This window comes from Aquarana catesbeiana, linkage group LG08 (genome assembly GCF_042186555.1).
Source record: "Aquarana catesbeiana isolate 2022-GZ linkage group LG08, ASM4218655v1, whole genome shotgun sequence".
In the NCBI taxonomy this organism is placed as follows: Eukaryota; Metazoa; Chordata; class Amphibia; order Anura; family Ranidae; genus Aquarana; species Aquarana catesbeiana.
Window position 1 is genome coordinate 257,401,848 of NC_133331.1, and position 27,909 is coordinate 257,429,756.

A 27,909-nucleotide genomic window follows, 5' to 3' on the forward strand; every position below is an offset into this window, starting at 1 on the left:
TTTTTGCCATGTTGCTCACCGTAAGACCCTGGCAGATGGGGGTTCTCGGTATAGGGATGCGGTTTGGGATGGGTGTGAGTAGGCAACCTCTAGCATGCCAACTTCTAACGTTCATAGATACTCAGTCTGCGTCTTTATATGATTGAATCCCATTCACCCCATTCGTTTAGGGAATACAACATTTTGGAGTTTTATTTTACCACCAAAACAAACATTCCTTCATTTTTCTGTGGTCAATAAATTTTGAAACTTTAAAAAAAAAGAAAATCTTGCATAACATTTCAGTCTACCTAAAGTTTCACGTCTAACCAGACCTACCTTCCTAGACTGTCATTTGCTGAAACATTACTCTATTTAGTTCCCTTGTGCTGTATGTTTTACTTCTTGTCCCTCTTCTCTCTGTTTCCTCTCGTTATTACAGAGTGCACATGTGCTTCCCATTACATGTAAAAACAGAGTGAGGAACCAAAATAAGAGAGATAGAGGTGTCTAAAAAAAAAAAAGCAAGAGCAAAAGAAAATCGGCCCTAGGATTTATTTATTTTTTAAATTATTTTCAGAATTCCATCTCTGTGACATCATTCAGTTTTATGTTGTTTTTCCGCACAAAATTGCCGCAGTTAGCCAGCTATGGTGGATCCGCGTGTTCGGAACAGCCTTTAGGGAGTAAGGCTTTCAACAATTGGGCCGAAAGCCACTAGTGGCCCTCAAAGTTTTTGCTTTTTTACAGCTCTTGAGGGGTCAACATAACCTCCAGTTTTTTTTTTTTCTGCTTCTAAAATGTGCTAGATGTTCCTTGGATTGAATCGGCTTATAGCCGAAATAGAGTAATTGGAATGGTTCTATAAGATATTCGCAAAAAAATAATAAAGTACACAGATAGAGTCAGCTCTAGGAAGAAAAAAGTTTTTCAAAAACATTGTTCAGAATTTTTTTATTTCTTCTTCTATATAATTAGATGCTCTTAATGACTACCAAAGAATATTGTTGATATGGACAACCTAAAGAAAACATGTACAGTATTTTGCCCACACAGGAAAAAGCAACAGGTTTAACTTGAGGCTGGGTTCACATATATGCAAATTGGATGCCTATTAAACCACATCCAATTCACATGACATGTGAATTTGACTGGCTCTCAATGGAGCCGGTTCACACATGTCCGGGGCAGTTTTAAAAAAGGGTCCTGTGCATTTTTAGATCTGGTTCAGGTGCGAATTCAGGCAAAAATTCCCACCTAAATTGCACCTGAACCAGTGAACAGAAACACACCGGACCAGGGAAATGCAAACCGTGGCCGCACATATGGGAGCCTAGCCTAAAAGAGAAGTATGGCCAAAGCTTTTTAGGCGATGCTTCTATCGTTGGTCACAGGAGTGCACCTACTTTTGCTATAGCTCTAGCCTGCTATCAGCTGACGTGGCAGAGCTACTTTGAAAGGATCCCGACAATATTGTTCGAGTCCATAAAGCTGCCTGATTGACAGCTGTGCTGAGAGCCGGAGCCAGCTGTGCGTGCCCCCTCTCCAGACCAGCGCTTTTCTCTGGGCAAACAGAGAACTGAGCGATTACAGTAGCAGTCATATGATCACTTAATTCTCAGGCTTAGCATTAATGTGGGACAGCTCCACCACGTACACACGGGCGGACTTTTCAGCTACAAAAGTCCGACAGCCCGTCCGACAGACTTTCGACAGACTTTCGACGGACTTTTGGCGGACTTTTGGCGGACTTTCAACAGACTTTCTAACGACCCGACTTGCCTACACACGATCACACCAAAGTCTGACGGATTCGAACGTGATGACGTACACCGGACTAAAATAAGGAAGTTGATAGCCAGTAGCCAATAGCAGCCCTAGCGTCGGTTTTTGTCCGTCGGACTAGCATACAGACGAGCGGATTTCTGGGTCCAGCGGAGTTACAACGTAAAGATTTGAAGCAAGTTTCAAATCTAAAGTCCGTCAGATTTGCGACTGGAAAAGTCCGCTGAAGGTCCGGTAAAGCCCACACATGATCGGATTGTCCGCCGGATTTGGTCCGTTGGCGTCCATCGGACAAGTCCGGTCGAAAAGTCCGACCGTGTGTACGCGGCATTAGGTGAATATGTGTGTTTAATGCTCCCCACTACAGCAATGCCTTTTGTCGACTCTATTCATTTGCTGGGAGCAAGGAACATAGTTCCTAGTATGAAGAGCATGGAGCGCACTCCCCTCCTTCTCAAGTGACAGTGCTGGTATTTCTTGACTGGACCAGCATTTTCACATGGGGGAAGGAAGACAGTCCTCAGCCTTGTGTAAGCCCTGATCCTTACTTCCAGCAACTGAACTCAGCTATGAGGAAAGATTAGAGGAACTGAATTTATTCTCTCTTGAGAAGAGGAGATTAAGGAGGGAGATATGATCAACATGTAAAAATATATAAGGGGTCCATATAGTGAACTTGGTGTTGAGTTATTCACTTTATAGTCAACACAGAGGACAAGGGGGCACTCTTTACGCCTAGAGAAAAAGAAATTTCATCTCCAAATACGAAAAGGTTCCTTTACAGTAATGCCCCGTACACACGGTCGGACATTGATCGGACATTTCGATAACAAAATCCTAAGATTTTTTCCGATTGATGTTGGCTCAAACTTGTCTTGCATACACACGGTCACACAAAGTTGTCGGAAAATCCGATCATTCTGAACGCGGTGACGTAAAACAAGTACGTCGGAACTATAAACGGGGCAGTAGCCAATAGCTTTCATCTCTTTATTTATTCTGAGCATGCGTGGCACTTTGTGCGTCGGATTTGTGTACACACGATCGGAAATTCCGACAACGGATTTTGTTGTCGGAAAATTTTATAGCCTGCTCTCAAACTTTGTGTGTCGGAAATTCCGATGGAAAATGTGTGATGGAGCCTACACACGGTCAGAATTTCTGACAACAAGGTCCTATCATACATTTTCCATCGGAAAATCCGACCGTGTGTACGGGGCATAAGAGCTGTGAAAATGTGGAATATACTCCCTCAAGAGCTGGTTCTGGCCAGATCAGTAGATTGCTTTATGAAAGGCCTGGATTATTTCCTAAATTTACATAATATAACTGGGTACTAACATTTATAGGTAAAGTTGATCCAGGGAAAATCAGATTGCCTCTTAGTGTCAGGAAGGACCAGGAAGGATTTTTTTCCCCTGCTGTAGCAAATTGGATCATGCTTTGCTGGGGTTTTTCGCCTTCCTCTGGATCAACTGTGGGTAGAGGATTGGGTATATGGGATTGTATGATATTATTTTTTGTTTATTTATATTTAGGGTTGAACTGGATGGACTTGTGTCTTTTTTCAACCTGACTAGCTATGTAACTATGTAACAAAGTGGTGGGATAGCAGAGGAAAGGTGAGTATACAATGCTATGGAGGCATGGCTCCAATGCTTATCCAATGGCTTCATTATTTTTTAATTCATTAAAATTGTGGCTCAATGACTCGGAAAGGAAGTAAAATACAATTCTTTGAAAGGGATCGGAAATGGCTCTTGCATACATCCCTAATGACAAGTTTCCTTTAACAAATTGAAAAATGGATAGAGATGTCTACCTGATTCTAAAATAGACCATTTCTTAGCATAGTCTATTTATATTTTTTTTCACACAAGATTCACACATTTTTCTAATTGGATTCAATTGGAATAAATCTGTGAATCCAGGGTGAAGGCAGTGTGAACCTTGTATGAAAACATTTACAAATAGACCCTAAATGTGTTATCACATGTGATGTCTGTGCAGTGTTTGAGTCATACATTTTGTATGGATGAAATCGCATCCGCACCAAAATGGTGCAGGGCCCTTTTTTTCCACACCTGAATCGCTTTGCATGGGTGTTCACACAGGTCCCTGCTAAACCGGCCAAGATTCAACCATCTATGGCCGGCTTTAGGTTGAAATATCACTATGATCCATTTATTTATAATCTTTTCTAGGGGTACCAAAAAAGCCATCCAAGTCATTTTAGAATATCTTTGTAGAATAATCAATATCATACTCATCTCTTTTCACACTTGCTGTGCCTTACTATGATATACCAATGGCATGCTGGTATACATGAAACAATTGCTTTCTAATTTCATTACTTTTCAGGAGGAATGAAGTATTGTTTCAATGAGTTGCAGGGGTGCCAACAAATTTGTCCATGGCTGTATTTCAAACAGCAAGAAAGGGAAGTTAGGTAGACAGTCTGTATTTGGATTATTTGAAGTCTGCAACCCTTAGAAGCCCTCTACATCAATGGTCCCCAAACTAAAACTTGTGGACAGCTTAAAGTGTTACTGAACCCTGGAGCCTGTATTCACTATATCTGGTCTTCCACAGTACACAAAACATGGAAATGCAATTATTTTTTGTAAATATAAACTGCTATATACCTTTTCTCATCAGCAGTATATAGCAGCCTTGTGACTTCTATCAGTGTCTGTTTAAAGCTTGTAGGAGGAGTTTTCATTCTACTCTGACTATCCTATGAAGCTGCATGACCCCTGACCCTCTGTCTGGACAGTGCTGATTGGCCCTGTGCTGATCACATGCACCCCCCCCCCCAGGAAAAAAAAAAAACAACTAGCAATACACACCAAACTGAGCATGTGTAGCCTGTTCCCAAGGCTCTGTTCTATCAGGAGATGGTTTGGGGACTGTGGAAGAAGGGGGGGATCAGAGAAGACAGGATTGAACAGCCTTTTTGACACAATGCAAAGGAATAACCCCTTAGGTTCCATAGTGAGTATAACAAGCATGTTTTACTGCATATACAGACTGATTTTAATGTTGTGGGTTTAGTAACATTTTAAGGCCTGCTGGGTTACCCACCGCTTGCAATGAAAAGGCCATGCATGGAGCCGCTGTGAGCTGCTGTAATCAGGATGCCACGGGTGCTGTGTACTGGTACACAGAGCATTTCAGCACCAGCAACATAACAGACACCATTGGGGATGAATGATTTCTTTCCCAATGATGAATGTATAGTGCCAACTGGTATAATTTGAGACAGAGTCTGCTAGTTAAGTCACACTGAACACCAAAGCTGGGCCACCATTTCCTGCTGACATAGGAACACCACTCCTAACACATACAGAGGAAAAATATCCCCCCACTGGCAGAAGGATAGCATTCCTTCCACTGGCAATAGGACACCATTCTTTCCACCAGTAGAGGGGCAGCATGCCTTCCATTGACAGAGAGGCACCATTCCTTAGACTGACAGAGGGGCACCATTCCTTAGACCGACAGAGGGGCACCATTCCTTAGACCGACAGAGGGGCACCATTCCTTAGACTGACAGAGGGGCACCATTCCTTAGACCGACAGAGGGGCACCATTCCTTAGACTGACAGAGAGGCACAATTCCTTAGACTGACAGAGGGGCACCATTCCTTAGACCGACAGAGGGGCACCATTCCTTAGACCGACAGAGGGGCACCATTCCTTAGACTGACAGAGAGGCACAATTCCTTAGACTGACAGAGGGGCACCATTCCTTAGACTGACAGAGGGGCACCATTCCTTAGACTGACAGAGGGGCACCATTCTTTAGACTGACAGAGGGGCACCATTCCTTAGACTGACAGAGGGGCACCATTCCTTAGAATGACAGAGGGGCACCATTCCTTAGACTTAGAGAGGGGCACCATTCCTTAGACTGACAGAGGGGTACCATTCCTTAGACTGACAGAGGGGCACCATTCTTTAGACTGACAGAGGGGCACCATTCCTTAGACTGACAGAGGGGCACCATTCCTTAGAATGACAGAGGGGCACCATTCCTTAGACTTAGAGAGGGGCACCATTCCTTAGACTGACAGAGGGGTACCATTCCTTAGACTGACAGAGAGACACTATTTCTTAGACTGATAGACAGGCACCATTCCTTAGACTGACAGAGAGGCACCATTCCTTAGACTGACAGAGGGGCACCATTCCTTAGACTGACAGAGGGGCACCATTCCTTAGACTGGCAGAGGGGCACCATTCCTTCCACCAGTAGAGGGGCAGCATGCCTTCCATTGACAGAGAGGCACCATTCCTTAGACTGACAGAGGGGCACCATTCCTTCCACCAGTAGAGGGGTAGCATGCCTTCCATTGACAGAGGGGTAGCATGCCTTCCATTGACAGAGGGGCAGCATGCCTTCCATTGACAGAGGGGCAGCATGCCTTCCATTGACAGAGAGGCACCACTGGCCTTCGTAGCAAGAAGCACATGGAAGGGCAACGCATGTCAAACAAAACCAAATTCCCAGCTTAACTCACCAACCAGTCTGCAGCCAACCAAATTTTCCTGTCTAACAGTTAAAAACAAGGGTATAGTTTGCACACATTTGCAAATACATGCGTAAGCTGCAGAGGCCCTTTCACGGCACCCCAGTATTATCCGCAGTCCAAATTGTACTCCTACTGACAACAGATATAGAGCCAATTTTACTCCCCCTGACCGATGCTAAGGCACTTTTTTACTCCAGAAAAACAAACAAATACTCCTGTTCATGGCATGAGTATAGTGGCTAGCCCAATAATGTATAATGGTCCACTCCTCAATGGATAGTGTTTCCTTGCCTTGCTGTCCTCTAGGATCAGGGATGTCCTGATTGCACTAGAAAGATAAAAGAAAAGAGGGCGTACCAGCCTTGTACATTATCCCAAGTGAATTTATTTGTATAAAAAAGATAAAAACTACTCACAAGCATGTGAAAATTAATACGCATAAACTGGCTTCCATCCCGTGGTAAAACAGTCCTGGGACCTGTACTCTCCAGATCATAGGGGAGGCCATGTAGGGGTCCCTGCTGGCTAATGCGTTTCAAAGGTAAATCTTTTTCCTCAGAACAGCAAAGACTCCTTCAGCTCCATATGTATGCATACCCCCCAACATTTTGAGATGGGAATAAGAGACACCTATTAACAGACATATGTAGGCATTGGAAATGCCCCCTGCCACACCCCCTTAAAGAAGAATTAACAAAAAAAGTTAATTAAATCAACAAGGACTTTTTTTTACCACTACTATTCCTTTATATTGGCTTTTAAAATGTACAAATGCAGAAATTTAGAAATTGGATGAAAGGTTTGGCACTGGGAAACACTTTCTGAAAGATAAAAAGTGCATTTTATATACAACTATAGAGATCAGACCAAAATGAAGACCAAAATGAGGGACAAATGAGGAGGAATGAGGGACAGAGGGACATTACACCAAATCAGGGACAGTCCCTCCAAATCAGGGACAGTTGGAACCCGGAGCACCTCCCCTTCGTGGGAGTGGTTAATAAGGGTTATTAAGAACACCAGCCCAACACAACAAAATGAAAGAAACCTTTTTTTTTACTCCTTTTACAGTCTGGCTTCCAATTAGTGTGATGTATAGTGAACTGGCCCTTTGTTTAAAAAGTTTGGGGATCCCCACTCTGGAGCTTCAGTTTGGGGGACCCTATCCATTAACATCTACAACAGGGGTAGGCAACCTGGGGCCCTCCAGCTGTTGTGGAACTACATTTCCCACAAGGACCTTCCTAATGGACAACTGTTGGGCTATCCAATATACCACTGAAAGCGTTTTGTTATATCTATTTAGTAAATCCCCCCCAAAAATGTTGATCCTGTCAAATGTCTTTTAGCTGATAACCTCCTGTGCTCTTTTTTGCACTTTTATCAATTTATTTGTATCCTCACACTGTAAATACTGTATGTGACCTACTGTAGTCCTGTCCTTAAAGCGGAGTTCCAACTGTGAAATCATTTTTTTTTTTTTTGGATGAATATCTTCATTTTAAAACACTTATTAATAGTACTCACGTTTCTCTTTTAAATCGCTGCTCGATTGCCGATTTAATTGAGCAGGATATGTTTTATTCCTTGTTCTTGGATGTTTCCATCTTGCTTGTGGGCATGTGAAGACCACAAGCACTATCTTCCGGGCTCTGGTGCAGCTGAGCAACCAGCATGCACCGCCCGTTCTCGCGCATGCGCAGTATGTACGGCGCAGCGCCGTACACTTCTGACGTTGCCATCACAACGGGCGTCGGAAGTGCCCGCCCCGTTGCGATGGCAACGAAGCCCTTGGCGCTGCCCACTGACTCCTGGGAAATTATGACACACATCTCCCAGGAGCAGTAGCGAGCGGAGGCGCCGAGGGAAGTGACGTAAGGAGCCGCGGTGAGGAAGGGGACGATTTGAAGGGACCGCATAGCAACAACCATGGAAAGGTAAGTTAAAAAAAAAAATTCTCCAAATGTCATTTATTATATTATTTGCTGCGCAGTAATGACAATTTTTTTTTTATGGGTGGAACTCCGCTGTAAGTTGACAACATTGCTTTACCATAGATATAGTAGGGATAATGGGTGTTGACACCCTAGGTCTGGAAATGTGTTCATGGTAGAATCACCAGATAAAAGTAAAAAACCCTTAAAAAAATAAAAACGAATGCAGCTGCCGCTTAAAAGGACTGGTGAGCCTTTTTGCGGTTTATGTATGTTTTAGCCTTAAAGTGGTGTTCCGGCCAAAATTATAGTTTTTAAATAAAAATACCCCTATAATACACAAACTTAATGTATTCTAGTAAAGTTAGTCTGTAAACTAAGGTCTGTTTTGTTAGCTTATAGCAGTAGTTTGCTATTTTATAAACTTACAGCAGACCGTGGCCATCTTAAGTGTGGGCATCTGAAGCCAGACTGTATTTCTTCCTGGATCTCATCCTTGCAGATCTCACACATGCTCAGTGCAGCACAAGCAGTGTAATAGGTTTCAGGTCAGGTTTCCATAGCAACGGCAGTGTCAGAGGAAGTTGCCACCCCTTCCCAGAAGGCATTGCAAACAGGAAATGATGCGATGGGCCACGGCCAGGCTAGGAGGAAGTGAAAAATGAATACAGCAGATATACAGTAGGTACTGAGAAAAAAAATTTAAAAAATCCAATTCGTTTACAGTGCACAGTTTAGTGAGGGATGCTGAAGAGTTGTAAAAGTGGGTGGAACTCCACTTTAACATCTTTGCAGCTGTAGTTGCCTGTATCTCTGGATCTGCGTATCGCATTAACACTGGGTTTTCACTGGTAACCTCTGCATATGAATTTTTTCATCATTTACTCAGTTTGATTCCGAGGTTTATGGCAGGTAAACTTCCAGAAAAAAAATGCTGTGTGTGGTTATTAAAAACTCAAACAAACATTTAAAAAATACAGTGAATTCTCATCAATTAGGTACTATGGAGCTGTGCAACGTAATACTGTAGTTGGAATGCTAAATAACAGTTTGCTTGAATAAGAATATCTTGTACATTGTATATTGTATAAGAAATCTTGCCCCTGGAAATATAAAAAACAGTGGATCGTTGAGCGCTAGGTGTCCACCTTGGCCACAAATATCAATTTGGTTGGGTTTATTCTTCATGTGTGTGAAAAAAAAGTGAATTTCCAAAGTACATTCAGTGTCTGAATTGACAATTAGAAAATAATAATCCAGACCTTGGCAGCGGCGTCTATTCCAGGATAGAAGTGTTTTTTTCCATCCTTGGAAATATGTATGATGGAAACTAATTGCAGATAAATTTTTCAATAGTTAATCATAAGTCTTCCTGAAGATCGGAAATTGATATTCACGCCAAAAGTGATTACACCCACCAGTAATTTGTAAACCTTAGGGCCCTTAAAGTAAACTTTCCTAGGAGAAATATAGTCTGCTGTTGCTCCTGAAAATGCTAGCTGCCTGGCTGTTATGCTGGCCTTCTGCCTCAGCACTTTAAGTCACCAAATTGGAAGAAATATGTTGAAGTCAGAGTAAAGTCAGAAACGCTTATCTGGATCATCAAGAACTGAAGTCAAAGGATCAGTGTGACAGCTAAGCAACCATCATTTACTAAATGAGAAATCAGCATTGGCATTTCTCAAAGGAAACATTCCCTTAAAGATAAAAAAAAAATCATTCTAAATGGGACCTTTCTTATAATAACTAAGGAATGTGTCCACAATAATAAGATTTTAGTTGTCAATTCAAGCCCAAGCAAATAAATGGATGATAATATCTGATTGGTTGCAAAGTTCTAAACTGCTTTTTTCACTGTTTTCACTTTGCATACTGTTACATTATACTTTATATTGTGTACTGTGCATTTTCTAATGGTAAATGTGTTAAAATTAACGTTATCTAATATTTTTTATTTTTTTCCCTCCTTTTTTTTCTCTACATTTCACATTTTATTTCTGTGTTTATATTTTAACCTTGTTTAATTTCCTAAATTCTCTATTCCCTCCTTACTATTTCTCCCTTTAACTCTCCCTTCCCTATTTCTCAAGTCTTTTTTCCCTCTCCACCTCCTCTCTCCCACCTTTTAATTTCCCCGCGGTCTCCCTCCCGCTTTCTACCCTCTATATGTTCTCTGTATCTCCCACTCAATCCATCCTTCCCTCTCCCTCTTTCTCTACTTCTCCTCTTCCTTCTCCCATTTTCTATTTCTCCTTTAACTCCTTCTATGCCTCTCCTTACTCATTCTTGCTTTCCTTCTATTCCCTCACTCACCATGATCCCTTCCTTCATTTTTCCTTACTTTTGTTCTTACTATTTTGTACTCTTTTGTACTAACGTATTCTTATTTTTTGTTTCTCTTATTCTATCTGCTTTTTTCCCATTGTTCCTTTCTTCTGCAAACTCCCTTCGTGTTTTTTTATTTTTCCTCTCTCCCTTGATTACTTAATTATCCTTTTCCTTGCTCCCTTTCTTCTTCCTGCACCTCTCTTCTTCTCTGCTCACTTCTCTGTCTTCATACTGATTCTCTTTCTCTATTTATCCCAATTTTATCTCTCTCCCTTATTCTTTATCCCTTTTTTAATCCTGCTTTCCCAACTCTTTCTCACAAATCTTTCTCTCTATCCCACTTATTCTTGTTATCCTGCTCTCTTTCCCAACTTTTCTTCTCTCTCTTTATCCTATTATCTTTCCCAACTCTTCCTCTTTATCCTGCTCTCCTTCTTACTTCTTGCCCTCTCTCTCTCTTTATCCTTCTCTCCTTTAACTTCTTGCCCTCTCTCTCTTTATCCTGATCTCTCTCTCCAAACTCTCTCTCTCTCTCTCTCTCTCTCTCTCTCTCTCTCTCCTGCTCTTTCTCCAAACCTTCTCTCTCTCTCCTTTATTTTGCTCTCTCTTCCATCTTCCCCTTTCTCTTTATCCCACACCCCCTTCCACCTCCACCCCTCTTTCTTTATTTCGCTTTCTCTCCCACCTCTTCCCCTCTCTCTTTATATTTCCCTCTCTCCCTCAAATCTTCCACTCACCCTTTCACCTCCCCCCCCTCGCTCTTTATCCCACCCTCTCTCCCACCTCTTCCCACTCTCTTTATCCCTTTTTCCCTTCTACCGCTTCCCTTCTTTTTCTCGCACCTCTTCCCCTCTCTTTTTATCTTGCTCTCCCTTCCAACTCTTCACCCTCCCCTTTCCTGCTCTCCCTTCCACTTCTTCCCTTCTCTGTTTTTCCTTTTCCTGCTCTCTTTTCCACCTTTTCCTCTCTCTTTTTTTCCCGCTCTCCCTTCCACCTCTTCATCTCTTTCTTTATTCCACTCTCCATTTGCCTCTTTCCCTCTATCTTTATCCCGCTCTCCCTCCCATCTCTTCTTCTCTCTCTTTATTCCACACTCCCATTCGCCTCTTTCACTCTCTCTTTAACCCCCCCCCCCTTTTTTTCCACTTCTTCATCTCTCTCTTTATCCTGCTCTTTTTTTCTGCCCCTTCCCCTCTCTCTTTTTCCCACTCTCCTTTTCACCTCTTCCTCTCTCTCTTTATCCCACTATCCCGCCCACCTCCTCTACTCTCTCTTTTTCCCACTTTCACTTCCACCTCTTCCTCCCTCTCTCTCTCTTTATCCCACTGTCCTTTCCACCTCTTTCCCTCTCTTTTTTTCCCACTCTTCCTTCTACCTCTTCCTCTCTGTCTTTCTCCTCCTCTCCCATTCACCTCTTCCCCTCGCTCTTTATCCCACTCTCCTGCCCACCTCTTCCCCACGCTCTTTATCCCACTCTCCCGCCCACCTCTTCCCCTCGCTCTTTATCCCACTCTCCTGCCCACCTCTTCCCCACGCTCTTTATCCCACTCTCCCGCCCACCTCTTCCCCTCGCTCTTTATCCCACTCTCCTGCCTACCTCTTCCCCTCTCTCTTTATACCACTCTCCTTTCGCCTCTTTCTCTTTATCCTGTTCTCCTTTCTGCCTCTTCCTTTCTCTCTTTATCCTACTCACCTTTCCACCTCTTCCCTTCTCTCGTTATCCTGCTATCTCTTCCGCCTCTTCCCTTCTCTCTTTATCTTGCTCTCTTTTTCGCCTCTTCCCTTCTCTCTTTATCTTGCTCTCCTATTCGCCTCTTCCCTTCTCTCCTTATCCCACTCTCACAATCGCCTCTTCCTCTATTTCTTTATCCTGGTCTCCCGCTTACCTCCTCCTCTCTCTCTAACTTTATCCTGCTTCCCACCATCTCCTTGTGTATCCACCTATCTCTCCTCTCTTGTATTGCCCTCTCCCTTACAACCTGGTCACTAACTGTCTCTGAAGAGGGCTCACAGAGAGTCCTATGTGCTATGCTGGTCTCTCTCTTGCATGCGGTCGCTGTCGATGCTTTAAACATAACAGATCCTCTTGCTAGAAGCTCAATACAGAAAAGCTACGATCTCACAAAATACCTGGAACACCAACTGCGCTCCCTTGCTGGACCATATGTGAGTAAATAACTTTTTTGTATTATTGTACTGTATTTACCAAAAAGTTAAATCTCCTGTTTTTGTATAGATTTTGGTTTTGCAGCATGTTAAAATAGTGGCTAATGGCTTTAAATTGTCAAAACAAATCGGACACAACTTCATAGTTCATGTCTTAAAGTCAGGCTAAACCCATTTTCTGTTTTGTTTTTGATGGACGTGGGCAGCAATACAAAGCTGAAAGTCTATGTGTTATTTGTCCCTCTCTTCTTGTCCCACAGAAACCTTGTCATTGACAGGAAATGAGGGGAAATCTCACCAGTGGGGACACATACATTAATAACAATGTGAAATAATAGGATATAATCATGATGGGAACAGCAAACTATGGGGAGAAAACTTAAAGAAGATGAAAGTTATGGCTGAAGCTGTAAGGCCCCTTTCACACGGGCACCATCAGTTTAGCCACGTTAAAAACGTATCAGTTCTTATCCGTTGCTTCATCCATCTTCATCCGTCATCCGTTCCGTTAATCTCCGTTTTCATCCGTCTTCCGTTCCGTTAATATCCGTCTTCATCCATTAATGTACACGTTTACATCCGTTTTTTCATCCGTTTTTGTATCCGTTTTCATCCATTTACAGCAGTTTCTTTGCATTTAAGGAAATTACCTAGAAAGCCTTGCTCCACCCATCCTACACTGCCATGCGTCAACAATTTGCCGACTACTTTCTATCTCCATCAGGAGAAGTTTCATGGCAGTACCTATATATATATATATATATATATATATATATATATATATATATATATATATATAATGCAGTGCAAATTTTAATTTATTAATTCATTAATTTGGGTATTTCATTGTGTTTTGATAGCATAAAAAGACACAAAAGCACATGATATGTTCAAAACAGTTTTAGTTTTATTATTCTGCATAACCCTTTTAAAATAAAGGTTTTTTCACTTTGTTTTTTTATTTGTCAAAGTATGAACTTTGAATTATTTCTTCAAAACGGATCTTAACTGATCGGACGTTGACGGACATTGTCGGTTAACGTCAGTTAATATCCGTTTTGACGGATCTGGACGTAGCTTTGTACGTTAAAAAAAACAGATAAAAACGGAAGCGGAGGTTAACTGATGGTAACGGATGGTCATCCGTTTGCCCATAGGAATGCATTGTTGTCCGTCGACGGATGGAAGAAAAACGGATAGATGGTCCGTCCGTGTGAAAGGGGCCTAAGGTTCTAGCTTGTCAACTAAATTGTAGCAGTTAAGTGCATTCAGGGTAAGAAAGTTAGAGGGATCGGTGGGTGATGGTTTCCAGTTGTACCCACAATTTATCGTAATGTGAAAAAGATTTTGGAATCCCAATGGGGGTGGTTTGGAGCATTTATAGTAAATGTGGAAAAATGTCCATTCTATAATGTATAAGGCCATCCTGCCAAACTGGGTATTTTTATGTTTGGCCCAGTCCAGCCCAGATCTGTGTCCACCAGGGTTTGTAGTTGAAGCTGTATTGGTTGTCCAGGTGGGTGGGAAAGTGTTTGCCTAAATATTTAAGGGTTATGCATTGCCAGGAGAGAGAGAGAAAGAGAGAGAGAGAGAGAGAGAGAGAGAGAGAGAGAGAGAGAGAGAGAGAGAGAGAGAAATGTTGTCTGATCTAATTTGTCATCCATAAATGAAGAAATGTTGAGAGCCTCAGTTTTATGGATATTGATCCTGAAGTTTTTGTGTGTTGCAGCAAAACCGAAACAAAATACTTGTAAAAGGACCAGGGATGTAGTCTTAGGGTTGGTAATATAGAGAAGTAAAGCACCTGCATATAGGCCTATTTTGTATCCATCATCTCCTACCAACACTCCCTTTATGGATGGATTTTTACGTATCGCTATAGGCAGGTGAGCCATAGCAAGGACGACCAGGTTTTTTTTGCTGTTTAAAACTTCCTGTCCCAGTGACACTTACTCCCCTACCTCATTTCTTGTCCAGATACCACCGGGACAGGAAATGAGGGGAAATCACCCTCAGTGGGATCACAAACATCAATAAAAACCTGACAAGTTCTAACTAGTTCCCACTCTATCTAAAGAAAAAAAAAATGTTTTGGCTGGAGATGGGCTTTAGCGTCATTCCAAGTGTACCCCTACCTATGCATGTTGTCTGCAACATTAACATTAACCTTCTAGTAACTTGACTACAATCTAATTAAATCCAATAGATTGCAGTGGGGTTCTGCACTAGCCAGCCTTTGTACAATGCACTACTATGATGCAGCCAAGTTCTGTACTACAAAATAACAGGTTTTCTTTAAGGTTTAATAGAAACATTCCTTAGACTGTGATTAAATGCAAAATGGTGCTTACTGACTATGTATGTTAAAGGCCAAGCAGAATCAGTCTCCGTACTTTTGTTACAATAGTCACCATTTTTGTTTTGGGCAGTCTACCATGTTTTATTAATATTCCTCTAAAGACCATTCATGTACTGTAATCCACATTGACTCATAATAAGATTTTATAGGATTACATAATAACCTTTGTGTATAAGCTGCATCTCCGTGTTGCATTGCTTTCCGTGATACAGGATGATTTTGCAGAGGCCAAAGAAACTAATTTGGGAAACAATCCCCCACCTGCACCAAGCATAACGGGATCTATCTTTCAGTATGGAAAAACACTTTAAAAAATCTCATACAAGCTTTAACTTGTTAAAGCTGAAGTTTATGTATGACTCTTTTCACTTAGTGACATTGGCCAGCTTGGAGCAATGTAAGTATGTATGTGTCATAGCTGTGGGATCCCTGTGAGAGCTGGAAATCACTGTAGCAGTGTACTACAGTGGCCTTCAGGTCCCGTGCCAAGCCACCGCTCTGCTGCTTTAGTGAATACAGTTGGGAGCTGATGATCGGGAAGCTACTCCTGAGAAATCCCATACAGCTAGAATGCATGTAGACAGGAAGCAGATGCAAAGCTGCAGCCAGAGATCAGCATCACTAAAAAAAAAAAACAATAATCTTAAATAAAAGGCAATTGTTTATGGGACACGTTGCAAAACGTTGTTAAAATCGGGGTTGCATCCTCTTCAAAGGCTTAGTCCACTATTTACAGTTTGGGTTCTGAGAATGGTGTATGCTGCTATGTATCATTTTATATACTAATTTTAGGTGTAATATGAAATATGGTCTAAAACAACCTTTCTCAACCTCCTTAATATAGAGGACCCCTTGAAATAATGTTCATGTCTCTGTGAACCCCTGCTACATTGTTACATCTCTAGCTCTCATGGCATATTTGTGTGGTCAGTAAGTTGTAGATATAATAATATATAAAAGAATATAGTGTATCTAGCATATACAGTATGTGTATTCCAGTTGACACCCAGAGCAGATGTTTTTTTAATACTCCTATGCGCTATGAGAAAAAGATGTTTCAGTAACTTTAATGAAATGGAACAAATAATATTGGACAGAAAATAAACTCCAATAGTAAAATTATTGGTAGTTGGTGTAGTGGAGGAGCCCCAGGGTTTCACGGAACCCTGGTTGAGTGTCAGGGCTGGGCTCAGCCGTTCCTTTTTTGAGCTGGCCACTCAGCTGTTGGCTAATTGCCAGCTCCTATCTCTCCAAAGTTACTCAGCTGTTGTTGATATCCTGCTCGTCAGTCCTGCCTACTTAAGCCATCCAGTCCAGTGGTTCTCTGCCTTCGCCTTGGTCAACATCACAGAAACTGTGATCCTGTTCAAGACTTGCTTTGCTGACATCCCTTCTGGCTCCAGATCCTGCTTGCTGTTCCACTACATTGATCCCTGGCTTCTGGCTTGGCTGACTATCCGTTCCGGTTACTGAACTTTGGCTATGTTTTGACTACGTTTGTTCTTTTTACTTTTATTATTAAACAAGTGTGATTTAACTGTACTTCTGTCTCGGTCTGATTTCATAGTTTCTGACATTGAGAAACCCTAGCCTAAAACATGGCCTGTTAGGATTGAAATCACCTGCTGGTGGCACTGTGCTGCTCTAGGCTGTTTGCTGCAGCTCCAGTGTCCACCAGCAAGTGTCTCCCAAGAGCCAGCAGGCTGTAATAATCAGCCACACCTGGGTTCAGCCATTAGATGGCTATTTAACCACTTGGCTACCAGGCCAATTCTGACAATTCTCTCCTACATGTAAAAATCATAATTTTTTTGCTAGAAAATTACACAGAACTAACCAAAGATTATACATATTTTTTTTTGCTGGGACCCTAGAGAATAAAATGGCAGTGGTTACAACTTTTTATAGCGCACGGTATTTGCGCATCAATTTTTCAAACGCGTTTAAAAAACAAAATAGTTTCATGCATTAAAAAAAATAGTAAGGTTAGCCAAATTTTTTGCACAACAAGAAGATGTTACGCTGAGTAAATAGATACCTAACATGTCACGCTTCAAAATTGCACACGCTCGTGGAATGGCAGCAAACTTCGGTACTTAAAAATCCCCATAGCCGACGCTTCAAATTTTTTTACAGGTTACATGTTTTGAGTTACAGAGAAGGTCTTGGACTAGAATTATTGTTCTTGCTCTAACATTCGCAGTGATACCTCACATTTGTGGTTTGAACACCGTTTATATTTGTGGGCGTGACTTACGTATGCGTTCGCTTCTGCGAGCGAGCACGTGAGGACAGGGGCGCTTTAATTTTTTTTTTTTTATTGTTAATTTTACTTTTATTTTTCTAGTTAACTGTGTGCAGGGAGAAGAAGCAGCCAGATCAGTGCTCTGTGTACACAGCCAATCAGCAGATCTCAGCCATAAATCATCTGACATCTGCGGACAAAATCACGCTGCGTCCAACCGCAGCACTGTCAGTAGGGGGCACAAACCCAGAAACAAGCCGGAAACAGGATTTGCTTAGCCTGCAGCTACCGTTCTGTCACAGTACATCTACTGTGACCGAGTGGTAAGTAGTTAAATCCCTTTAAATGAATAAAACTCATTGACATAGGTCCTTAGTGTGTCATTGCTGGTGCTGAACAAATAAAATTTAAATTGTCAGCGACAACTGCTAATGACTGCAAAACCCAGTCATGTGGTTTAACTACTTGGCCTCTGAAAGATTTACCCCCCCTTCATGACCAGAGCATGTTTTGCTATACGGTACTGCGTTACTTTAACTGACAATTGCGCAGTCATGCAACACTGTACACAAATGAAATTTATGTAATTTTTCCCATAAATAGAGCTTTCTTTTGGTGATATCTCTATCATTACTGGGGTTTTTTTTTTTTTGCGCTATAAACAAAACAAGACCAACAATTTTGAAAAAAAAAACAAAACAATTTTTTTTACTTTCTGCTATAAAACATATCCCATACAAAAATTTTAAAAATCGAATTTCTTCATAAATTTAGGTCAATATGTATTCTGCTACATATTTTTGGTAAAAAAAAAATCCCACAATCATGTATTAATTGGTTTGCGCAAAAGTTATAGCATCTACAAACTATGGTATATATACTGGAATTTTTATTTATTTATTTTGATATTAGTAATGGCGGCAGCCAGCAGCTTATAGCAGGACTGTGATATTGCGGCACACAAACTGACATTAACTGAAGCTTTGTGGGAACCAGTGACACTAATACAGTGATTAGTGCTAAAAATATACTTTATCACTGCACTAATGACACTGGCTGGGAATCAGTTAAACATGTAGGACGAAATGTGTGCCTAACCACTGTTTTTGTGTTAACTATGTGGTGCTTTTACTAAGGGATGTGCTGGATTTTATTCCCTGCTACGCAGGGAAACCAAATCCAGCACGTACCTTGTTTACATAGGCAGAGCTCTGTTCTGTCTTTCTCCTCCCCGATCAGCGGGTTCCAGCGATCATCCATTGGCCAGCGCCCGCTGATTGGCTTGTGCTGTGACTATTCACAGCAGAAGCAGCATGCCGGCGGTGCACGCGCCTCCTACCCGGAAGTTCCGGATCATGTACTAGGTACATGATCTGGCACAGGAGAGCCACTGTCATGGTTATGCAGTAATATTCTTGACTATCCCTGTTTGCCTGTGACCCAGAACGTTAGCGTGAACTCTGTTGTCCTTGTCTGCTTGTGGCCCCAACCTTGGCTTATTCCTTTACTATCCCTATCCTTCTGTTGCCTACTGTGGGTGTGAGCTGGGGGACCCTGAGGGTCGCGACCTGGAGCCAGTTGCAGCTCAGTCCATCCTCACCACTAGAGGCTCTGGTGAACACCTGCTGGCTCTTAGACTCCGCACCCCAGGGAATCTTACGCTCTAACCCCGGTGGGATCCATACTGGTGTTCCAGCGGCCCTGCCTTCCTTACCACCCTGACTCCCATCCGCAGCAGTCAGCCGTAGGGTCCACTACCTTGCAGTGCACTCCTGATCCCAACGGTGTGGATCTGTCACCTAGCCTGAGGGTGGCCTGACAGCCACTTTGCCTCCATGTAACGGCGGCGTTATGCAGTCAGCAAGTGGTTAATTTGGCCCCTTTTTATGTACAGCAGGTTTTCCTATAGTACCATCAATTTAGACAGTATGTTATATTTTACATATTGTACATTCACATCAATTCCTGCGTTCCAGAAGTTTACAATCTAGGATCCCTATCTCACATACACTAGAGCCAATTTAGACAGAAGCCAACTAACCTACCAGCATTTTTTTGAGGAAACCCATGCAAGCAGGGGGATTGTCCAGACTTTGATATGAAGAAATGGCCCTAATGCTGCAGAGCAGATATGCTAACCACTAAGCCATTGTACTGCCCACTTTTTTTTAATTTCCCATTTTCAACCAAGGTTAATCCTGCCAGGAAATATATTTTTGTTGGAGTTATGCTAAAGGTCTTGACCTAAAGTGTTTGGCCTCCCTTTGGTAGGAGCGAAAGCCTTTCTAGGACACCATGTAGCCTGTGTGTGGCCCAGAACATATACATACGACGTGGTGTAATAGAGAGGCTTTTGTTGCTGTTCCTTTGCCCTGACACTAATTTAGCGGAGTTTGATCAGTCTTGTTTTTAGCCTTGCTGTCTGTCAGATGTCTCAGTTAATCAGATTTGGCCATTGAATGGTTTCTTGTTGTTGTTACAGGCCAAAACCTTTTGACTGGAACCTGCTTTGCTTGTCAACTGTCACCTTGGGTCTTAACTATACTAATTGACAACAGCTGCACAATTTGCCATATAGGAAGGTTTCTTGCTGTCACAAGATCAAAATTTCTATGTTGTGCCTGAGCTGCTTGTCTTCTGAGTCAACAACATGCTGTCATAGACAAGCTTTGCTTGCTTTTACAGGCCCAGATTTTATTTTGCAGTCCTCAACCTTCGCTTCTTGTTTTATTTAACATGTTGGTGTGAACAAAAGGCTTTTGCCATTACAGGCCCAAAAATGGGAACTTCTCCTTATACACATGTCAGTGGTTTTTAGTTGACAAGGTGGTATCATATGAAAGGTTTGTTGATGTGAAACACCCAGATGTGTCTTTTAGAACCCAACAACCTGTGGCGTTTCCAAGTGAGGATGTTTTATTGAATTTACTATGCAAAAATGTCTGCTTTAATACTTGTGAGTCATTGTCAGTCAAGATGGTGCAGCATTGATGCAAAACTGAATATCCAAACAGCTGCACCTATCATAGGACCAAGGGAAGTGTATGCACACAGTGGTAGGGAGAGTGCCTTGGCCACAGTGACAGCTTCTTGGTGGGATAGCTCAGGTGGGTTTGGAGTAGGATCTGAACATGTCTGAGGTCATCCCTGGTCCAGAGGTCATTCAAGGGTGTGTTGTACAGACATCTTGTTAAGAACACATGGTCATGCACATTAGAGCCAGTGTTGATGAGCAAATACATAGTACTTGACATCAGTTTGAGACAGGTCAGAGATTATTCAGAATTAATTTCATGTGCATTTGACCTGAAGATGGCCTACAGTTGACTTGCGTCAAGCTGCTTCTGCATAGACTCATAGACTTGGATAGGGAGAGAGGCAATTCTTAATCCCTTCCCCTCAGGTCCAGTGTCAATTTAACAGGGTCTTTACATCAGGCAGGGGGCAGGAAGGAATGGCCAATCACTTGAGCATTGTAACTGGCTTTCACAGCGGTCATATGATCAGGAGCCAGTCTCACCAGCTCCCAATCATTAGTAGAGACTGAGAGATATCTTTAAAGATGGTGTGGCATTGAGGCTTTTGTTGCTGTTGAAAGTTTTTTTTTTTAACCTTTGTTGCCATTAGTTGCCATTATAATAGGAGACCTTAAAGGAGAAGTCCAGCCTGAGCTTTTTAGGCTGGGCTTCTCCTAAGGGTCACAGGAGTGCAATTAGTTTTGCACTCCTGTGACCCGTTTTCAGCTGAGAGCGGTCTGAAGTCCGCTCTACGCTGACGTCACTGCAGTCAGTCGAGGCAGCGCGTCATCCCGACTTCAGAAGTCTGGATCCGCCAGCTGCCTTGACTGATGACAGTCTCAGCGACTCAGCGAGCCACTGAGACGCTGAGATGGCCGCTTCCCGTCCCTCCACAGCTCAGCGCTCCAATGAGCGTGGAGGAGCAGAGAGGAGAGCTGCTGACAGTCAGCATCTCTCCTCTCTGGGATCTATGAGAACCGAGCCATCAGCGGTGTTCGGTGTCTCGGTTCTCAGTGCAGAGATGCCGGGGGACAGCAGCATAATCGGTCTAATGCTGCATCCACCTATGTAAGTATGAATATGAAAAAAGAAAAAAAAAAACATACTTGATCTATTTCTTTATGGTATTATTTTCCTGTTAATTGACGCAGTGCTCTATTAGACTGGCCACACAGAATCCAATTGTATGTTTTAGTAAGTTTAGATTAGTATTGCACAGAAATTAAGATTTTTTTGGTCTCATTTAAAGGGCCAGTGTATTCAAGAAAACTGGAAAAGCTTGTATGCAACAATGACTGGCTGTGTTTTCATTTTAGTACAGTAACCCCAATCTTTGAAGATTGTACAATGAGTGTGTAAAATGGGTACAACAGGAGACAGGCAATCGTTCTTTAAATAATATGGAGTAATTCATGTCTTTTTCAAGCGGGAACTTGTGCTGTGATGATGTTGATATGAGGTTATTTAAAGGAAATGTGTAGTGCTTTTTATATATTTTTTTTATCTATTATCCTTAAGAAAAAAAACGAATTCTTAAAATTATATATATATATATATATATATATATATATATATATATATATATATATATATATATATATGTCAGATAGATATGAAATATTGATATATGCATATTTTGTACTCTTAGATATCATCTGTGTAATAGCTTATGAACTTAAAGAAAATAAGATTGGCCCAAAACTATTATGGTTAAGGGAGAATCTAGTTAATCAGCTAAATATGCAGTTGAAATACATACTGTATATGTAAGCTCTTGAAGTGTGTGTGTGTATAGCCCAACGTTTTGGATAGCTTAGGGAGGGGTTAAAGTCATTCTAAAGGCAGGGTTTATTTTTTAGCTTAATGCATGCTCTGCATTAAGATAAAAAAAACTTTGTGTGTGCAACTATCCCTGCCAGCCCCCTTCCCCCTCCAATAGTTACTTGAGCCCAATTTTGATCCAGTGCTGTGCCCAAGATCAACGGCTCTCTCTGCTCTCTCTCTCTCCTCACAGGACAGAGAGGCAGCATCAGAAGCCATTGGCTTCAGCTGCTGTCAATCAAATCTTGTGACAAGGAAGCTGGGACGGGGCCAAGCTGTGCTATCTGTGTCAGATAAATGTGCCACCATAGGAAACGGCTTCTCACAGTGGCACACCGATAAGAGGAGAAGCCAGGAGTGCCTCGGAGAACCTAGAAGAAGAGGATCTGTTCAGAACTGCTTGCACAAAACAGGTAGGTAAGTATAACATGCTTTTATTTAAAAAAGAAAATGACCCTTTACAATAACTATAAAACACCTATCAGGTTAATTTTTGCTGTTTGTGTCCTACTGGGGAGAATTCACTTCATCTCCTGTCCTGGAGATGCAACAGGCAATCAGAGGAAATTGCTTTTCATCCCAGGGAGTTGTCTGGAATTGAACATTTTCCCCCTCCTGTTGCTTTAATAACAATCACAACTCCAATATGTTGGCTTTCCCATGACTTTCTGTCTTGGAGACAATGGTCACCAGTACAGTCAAAAATTTGACTGTACTGGTTTAATAAAACCTAAAAGGATGTCTAACCCTTCCCCAACCTATCCAATGCTGTTGTGTAATTAAAGAGTGTAATTAAAATAGAAATCCTGATACAAAGAATTTATATGGTTATTGATGTTGGTTGTCACAGCTCATTTCCACAGACAAAAGTGCCTACAATGGGCCTACAATGGGCATATAAGCATCAGAACTGGACCATAGAGCAATGGAAAGAGGTGGCCTAGTCTGATGAATCACATTTTCCTTTACATTTTGTGGACAGCCAGGCAGTGTGCGTGTGAGTCACTTACCTGGGAAGAGATGGCACCAGGATGCAGTATGGGAGAAAGGCAAGCCGATGGAGGCAGTGTGATGCTTTGGGCAATGTTCTGCAGGGAAACCTTGGCTCCTGCCACTCGTGTGGATTATACTTGACACTTACCACCTACCTAGATGTTTTTGCTGACCAAATACACCCCTTCATGAAAACAGTATTCCCTGATGGCAATGGCCTCTTTCTGTAGGATAATGCATCCTGCTGCAAAAATGGTTCAAGAATGGTTTGAAGAACATAACAATGAGTTTGAGGCACTGACTTGGTTTCCAAATTCTCCAGATCTCAATCCAATCGAGCATCTGTGGGATGTGCTGGAAAAACAAATCCGATCCATGGAGGCCCAGATAGCACAGCATACCTTCAGAGGTCTAGTGGTGTCCATGCCTCGATGGGTCAGGGCTGTTTTGGGGCAAAAGGGGCTGTTTTGGTGGTAAAAGGGGGACCTACTCAATATTAGTTGGATGGTCATGAAAGTAAACTCAATATGACATAAGTAGATTTTAATAAATGCTAGATAATGTCATGGTTATACAATAGAGGTTGTTTGTCAGCCTACCTGTTTCCATGTGTTCATCTCCAAAGACCAGCTGTCTCTCACCTGACTGCTTTTATTAACTCTCCTCTAGCATGGCTCCACCCCAGCTCCTATCAGAGAACTCTATATTAACCTCTGCACTGCAGGTCAGCCCTGCTGATCAACCTTTGTGTGTTTTGGCTTCCTGTTCCTGCCTGCCGTGTGCTCTACGTTTGTTTCTGTTACCGACTTTGGCGTGTTCTCTACTATTCCTGACTGCTCGTGACCCTGACCTCTGGCGTGTCCCCGACTATCCCTGTTTGCCTGTGACCCTGAACCTTGGCGTGAACTCTGTTGTCCTTGTCTGCTTGTGGCCCTGACCTTGGCTTATTCCTTTACTATCCCTATCCTCCTGTTGCCTACTGTGGGTGTGAGCTGGGGGACCCTGGGGGCCGCGATGTGGAGCCAGTTGCAGCCCAGTCCATCCTCACCACTAGAGGCTCTGGTGAACACCTGCTGGCTCTTAGACTCCACGCCCCAGGGAATCCTACGCTCTAGCCCCGATGGGATCAGTGTTGGCGTCCCAGCGGCCCTGCCTTCCGTACCACCCGGACTTCCATCCGCAGCAGTCAGCCGTAGGGTCCACTGCCTTGTGGTGCACTCCTGATCCAAACGGTGTGCATCTGTCACCTAGCCTCTAGGTGACCTGACAGATAAATAATGAGTGTTAGCTTTGTGAACTGAGCCTACTGGGGGCAAGTTACTAAAACTGGAGTAGACAGAATCTGGAATAACTATGTATAGTAACTATTCAGCTTCTAGCTTCAGCTTGTTCAGTTAGTGTTACTAAACACACAACAGTAAAATCAGTCTGTATTTGCAGTAAAGCATGCTTGTTATACTCACTGTGGAACCTAAGGGGTTAATCATCTGCATTGTGTAAAAAGGCTGTTTGATCCTGTATGCACAGATCCTCCCCTTGTCCCCAAAACATCTTCGGATAAGACAGAGTTAGCAAAGTCAGTCTGCACATGCTCAGTTTGGTGTGTATTGCTAGAGAGTTTTTTTTTTCTTGGGGGGGCGCATGTGATTAGCACAGGGCCAATCAACACTCTCCAGACAGAGGGTCAGCGGTCCTACATCCTTATAGGAAATTCATGGGAGAATGAAAACTCCTCCTACAAGCTTTAACCAGACACTGATAGAAGTCATAAGACTGCTATATACTGCTGATGAGAAAAGGTACTTATAAGTTTTTATTTACTAAAACTATTGCATTTCCATGTTCTGTGTACTGTGGGAGACCAGATATAATGAATGCAGGGTACAGGGTTTAATAACACTTTAACCTTTGACAATGAAAGTTAGAAGATGATTGCTTGTCATGCACTGATGCTTCCACATTCTGGCTGCCACACCAGGGTAGGGATACTGGTTTTCAAAAAAGTGACAGTTATTTTCAGTTGAGTCTAATGAGATTTAACCACTTCAATACCAGACACCTTCACCCTCTTCCTGCCCAGGCCAATTTTCAACTTTCAGTGCTGTCACACTTTAAATGACAATTGCTCAGTCATACAACACTGTACCCAAATTAAAATTGTATATATTTTTTTCAAATAGAGCTTTCTTTTGCACATTGCTTTGCACATTAGCCATATGTGGGGAACTGTGTCAAATGCTTTTGTAAAATCCAAGTATACCACATCCACAGCCACCCCTCTGTCCAAGGTTTTACTTACCTCCTCATAAAAAGAAATCAGGTTTGTCTGATAACTTCTGTCTTTCATGAATCCATGCTGTCTGTTGCTTAAAATATTTTTTTCCAGCAAGAACTCATCTATGTGGTCTTTTATTAAACTCTCTAGTATCTTTCCGACTATCGAAGTTAAACTAACAGGTCTATAATAACTTGGTAAAGACTTTGATCCCTTTTTAAATATGGGCACTACATTGGCCCTATGCCAATCCAGTGGTACCATTCCAGTCAATAACGAGTCCCTAAAAATTAGAACCAATGCTTTGAGATGTCATAACTCAATTCTTTTAGGATCCGTGGATGGATGCCATCGGTCCAGGTGCTTTATCCACCTTTATTCTGTCTAAATATTTCTGGACCATATCACGTTTGAGCATTTGGGGCTGTGCCAATACCACCCGTATTATGGACATGAGCTCCCCCATGCTCCTTTGTATACACAAGAAATTATTTAATAAATTAGCCTTCTCTTTGTCCTCAGTCACCCACTCTAGATTATTTTGTAAAGGGCCTACATCCTCAGACCTGACCTTTTTAGTAATAATATATTTGAAGAATTTTTGGGGGTTTGTCCTACTATCTTTTGCAATCTGTCATTCGTTTTGAATTTTTGCGTCCTTGATTTCCTTGATAGTAATAGTGTTCCTTCATTTTATATTTTAAGTTCTTTTCTTATTATTTATAGCCATTTTAACTTTGGCCGTGAGCCACATAGGTTTTATTTTTAGCCTTTTAAACTTATTGCCCATGGGAATATACTTTGCAGTGAGTTTGCATGCAGTCTTTTTGAAGAATTCCCATTGCTGTTCTGTGTCCATTGATGCCAATATTCCCTCCCAGTCTAAGTCCTGGAGAGCAGCCCTCATCCTTGGAAAATTTGCTCTCTCAAAGTTAAATGTTTTTTTATCTTTCCCATTTGTGTTTGTTGCTTACAGCGAACATTAAATTAAAGTGGTGTTCCACCCTAAAAAAAAAAAAATTCATGACTGTGCCTAAAAAAAAATAAAAAAAAATATTTGGAAATTTTTTTTTTTTTTTACTTACCTCTAAATGCCTGTTGCTAGGGGGTCCCTCGTAGTCTGCCTCTTCCAGTGCCTGGGCTGGTGACATCACTTCCCCCTCGGCACAGGAAGGGCTCGGCTCTGCTCCCTCCCTCCTGTGAATCATCTGGGACCCATTACAGCAGCTGCAGTATTTGTAGCTGCTGACTTTTAATTTTTTTTTTTTTTTTTGATGGGCCCTCCTCTTTAAATCATGTTATGGTCACACTACCCAGATGTTCTTTTATATGAAAATTGGTAATAAGCTCTGCATGATTTAAGATTATCAGGTCCAGCAGAGTATCATTCCTAGTCGGGGCCTCAATAAACTGGACCATAAAATTGTCTTGTAATAGGTCTATACATTTTTGCCCTTTAACTGTCCCAGCAGTGCCATTAATTCAATTTCTGGGTAGTTAAAATCCCTCATTATTATCACTGTCCCAGCTCTTGCAGCCCTTTCGATCTGTGCAAGGAGCTGAGTCTCCACTTCCTCGTTAACACTGGGAGCTCTATAACAAACTCCCATGATACCTTTGCAGTATGCACACCCATGTACAGTTCCACCCATATTGCTTCAGCCTCATCACACTCTACATCAACTAGGTCCTCTTTAGTACTCACTTTGAGATCACTTCTCATAGAGACAGACACCACCATCCCTCCTTCTTGCACCAGGTCTCTAGCCATGCATTCAGCTCTCTAATTTCCCCCTGTGTTGCGCATGGCACAGGCAATATTTCAGAGAATATCACCTTGGAAGTCCTTCACTTCAACTTGTAAAAATAACCCAAATCAGCGCATATTATTCAGTCTATAGGAAAGGTATAGAGTCCACAAACTATGGTATATACTGTATACAGTATCTCGCAAAAGTGAGTATACCCCTCACATTTTTGTAAATATTTCATTATATCTTTTCATGTGACAACACTGAAGAAATGACACTTTGCTACAATGTAAAGTAGTGAGTGTACAGCTTGTTTAACAGTGTAAATTTACTGTCCCTTCAAAATAATTCAACACACAGCCATTAATGTCTAAACCGCTGGCAACAAAAGTGAGTACACCAATAAGTGAAAATGTTCAAATTGGGCCCAAAGTGTCAATATTTTGTGTGACCACCATTATTTTCCAGCACTGCCTTAACCCTCTTGGGCATGGAGCTCACCAGAGCTTCACAGGTTGCCACTGGAGTCCTCTTTCACTCCTCCATGACGACATCACAGAGCTGGTGGATGTTAGAGACCTTGCGCCCCTCCACCTTCCATTTGAGGATGCCCCACAGATACTCAATAGGGTTTAGGTCTGGAGACATGCTTGGCCAGTCCATCATCTTTACCCTCAGCTTCTTCAGCAATGCAGTAGTCGTCTTGGAGGTGTGTTTGGGG

At 42.1% G+C, this 27,909-nt stretch overlaps 1 protein-coding gene across 1 annotated transcript in view; it reads left to right on the forward strand.

Moving 5' to 3' along the window:
• Positions 1 to 27,909, forward strand: part of CLCF1 (cardiotrophin like cytokine factor 1) — an 82,480-nt gene that overhangs the window by 14,818 nt on the left and 39,753 nt on the right. Inside the window, exon 2 of the mRNA XM_073597079.1 lies at positions 12,564 to 12,727. Coding sequence (XP_073453180.1) covers positions 12,564 to 12,727 — 164 coding nt within the window. The remainder of the gene's footprint in view (positions 1 to 12,563; positions 12,728 to 27,909) is intronic.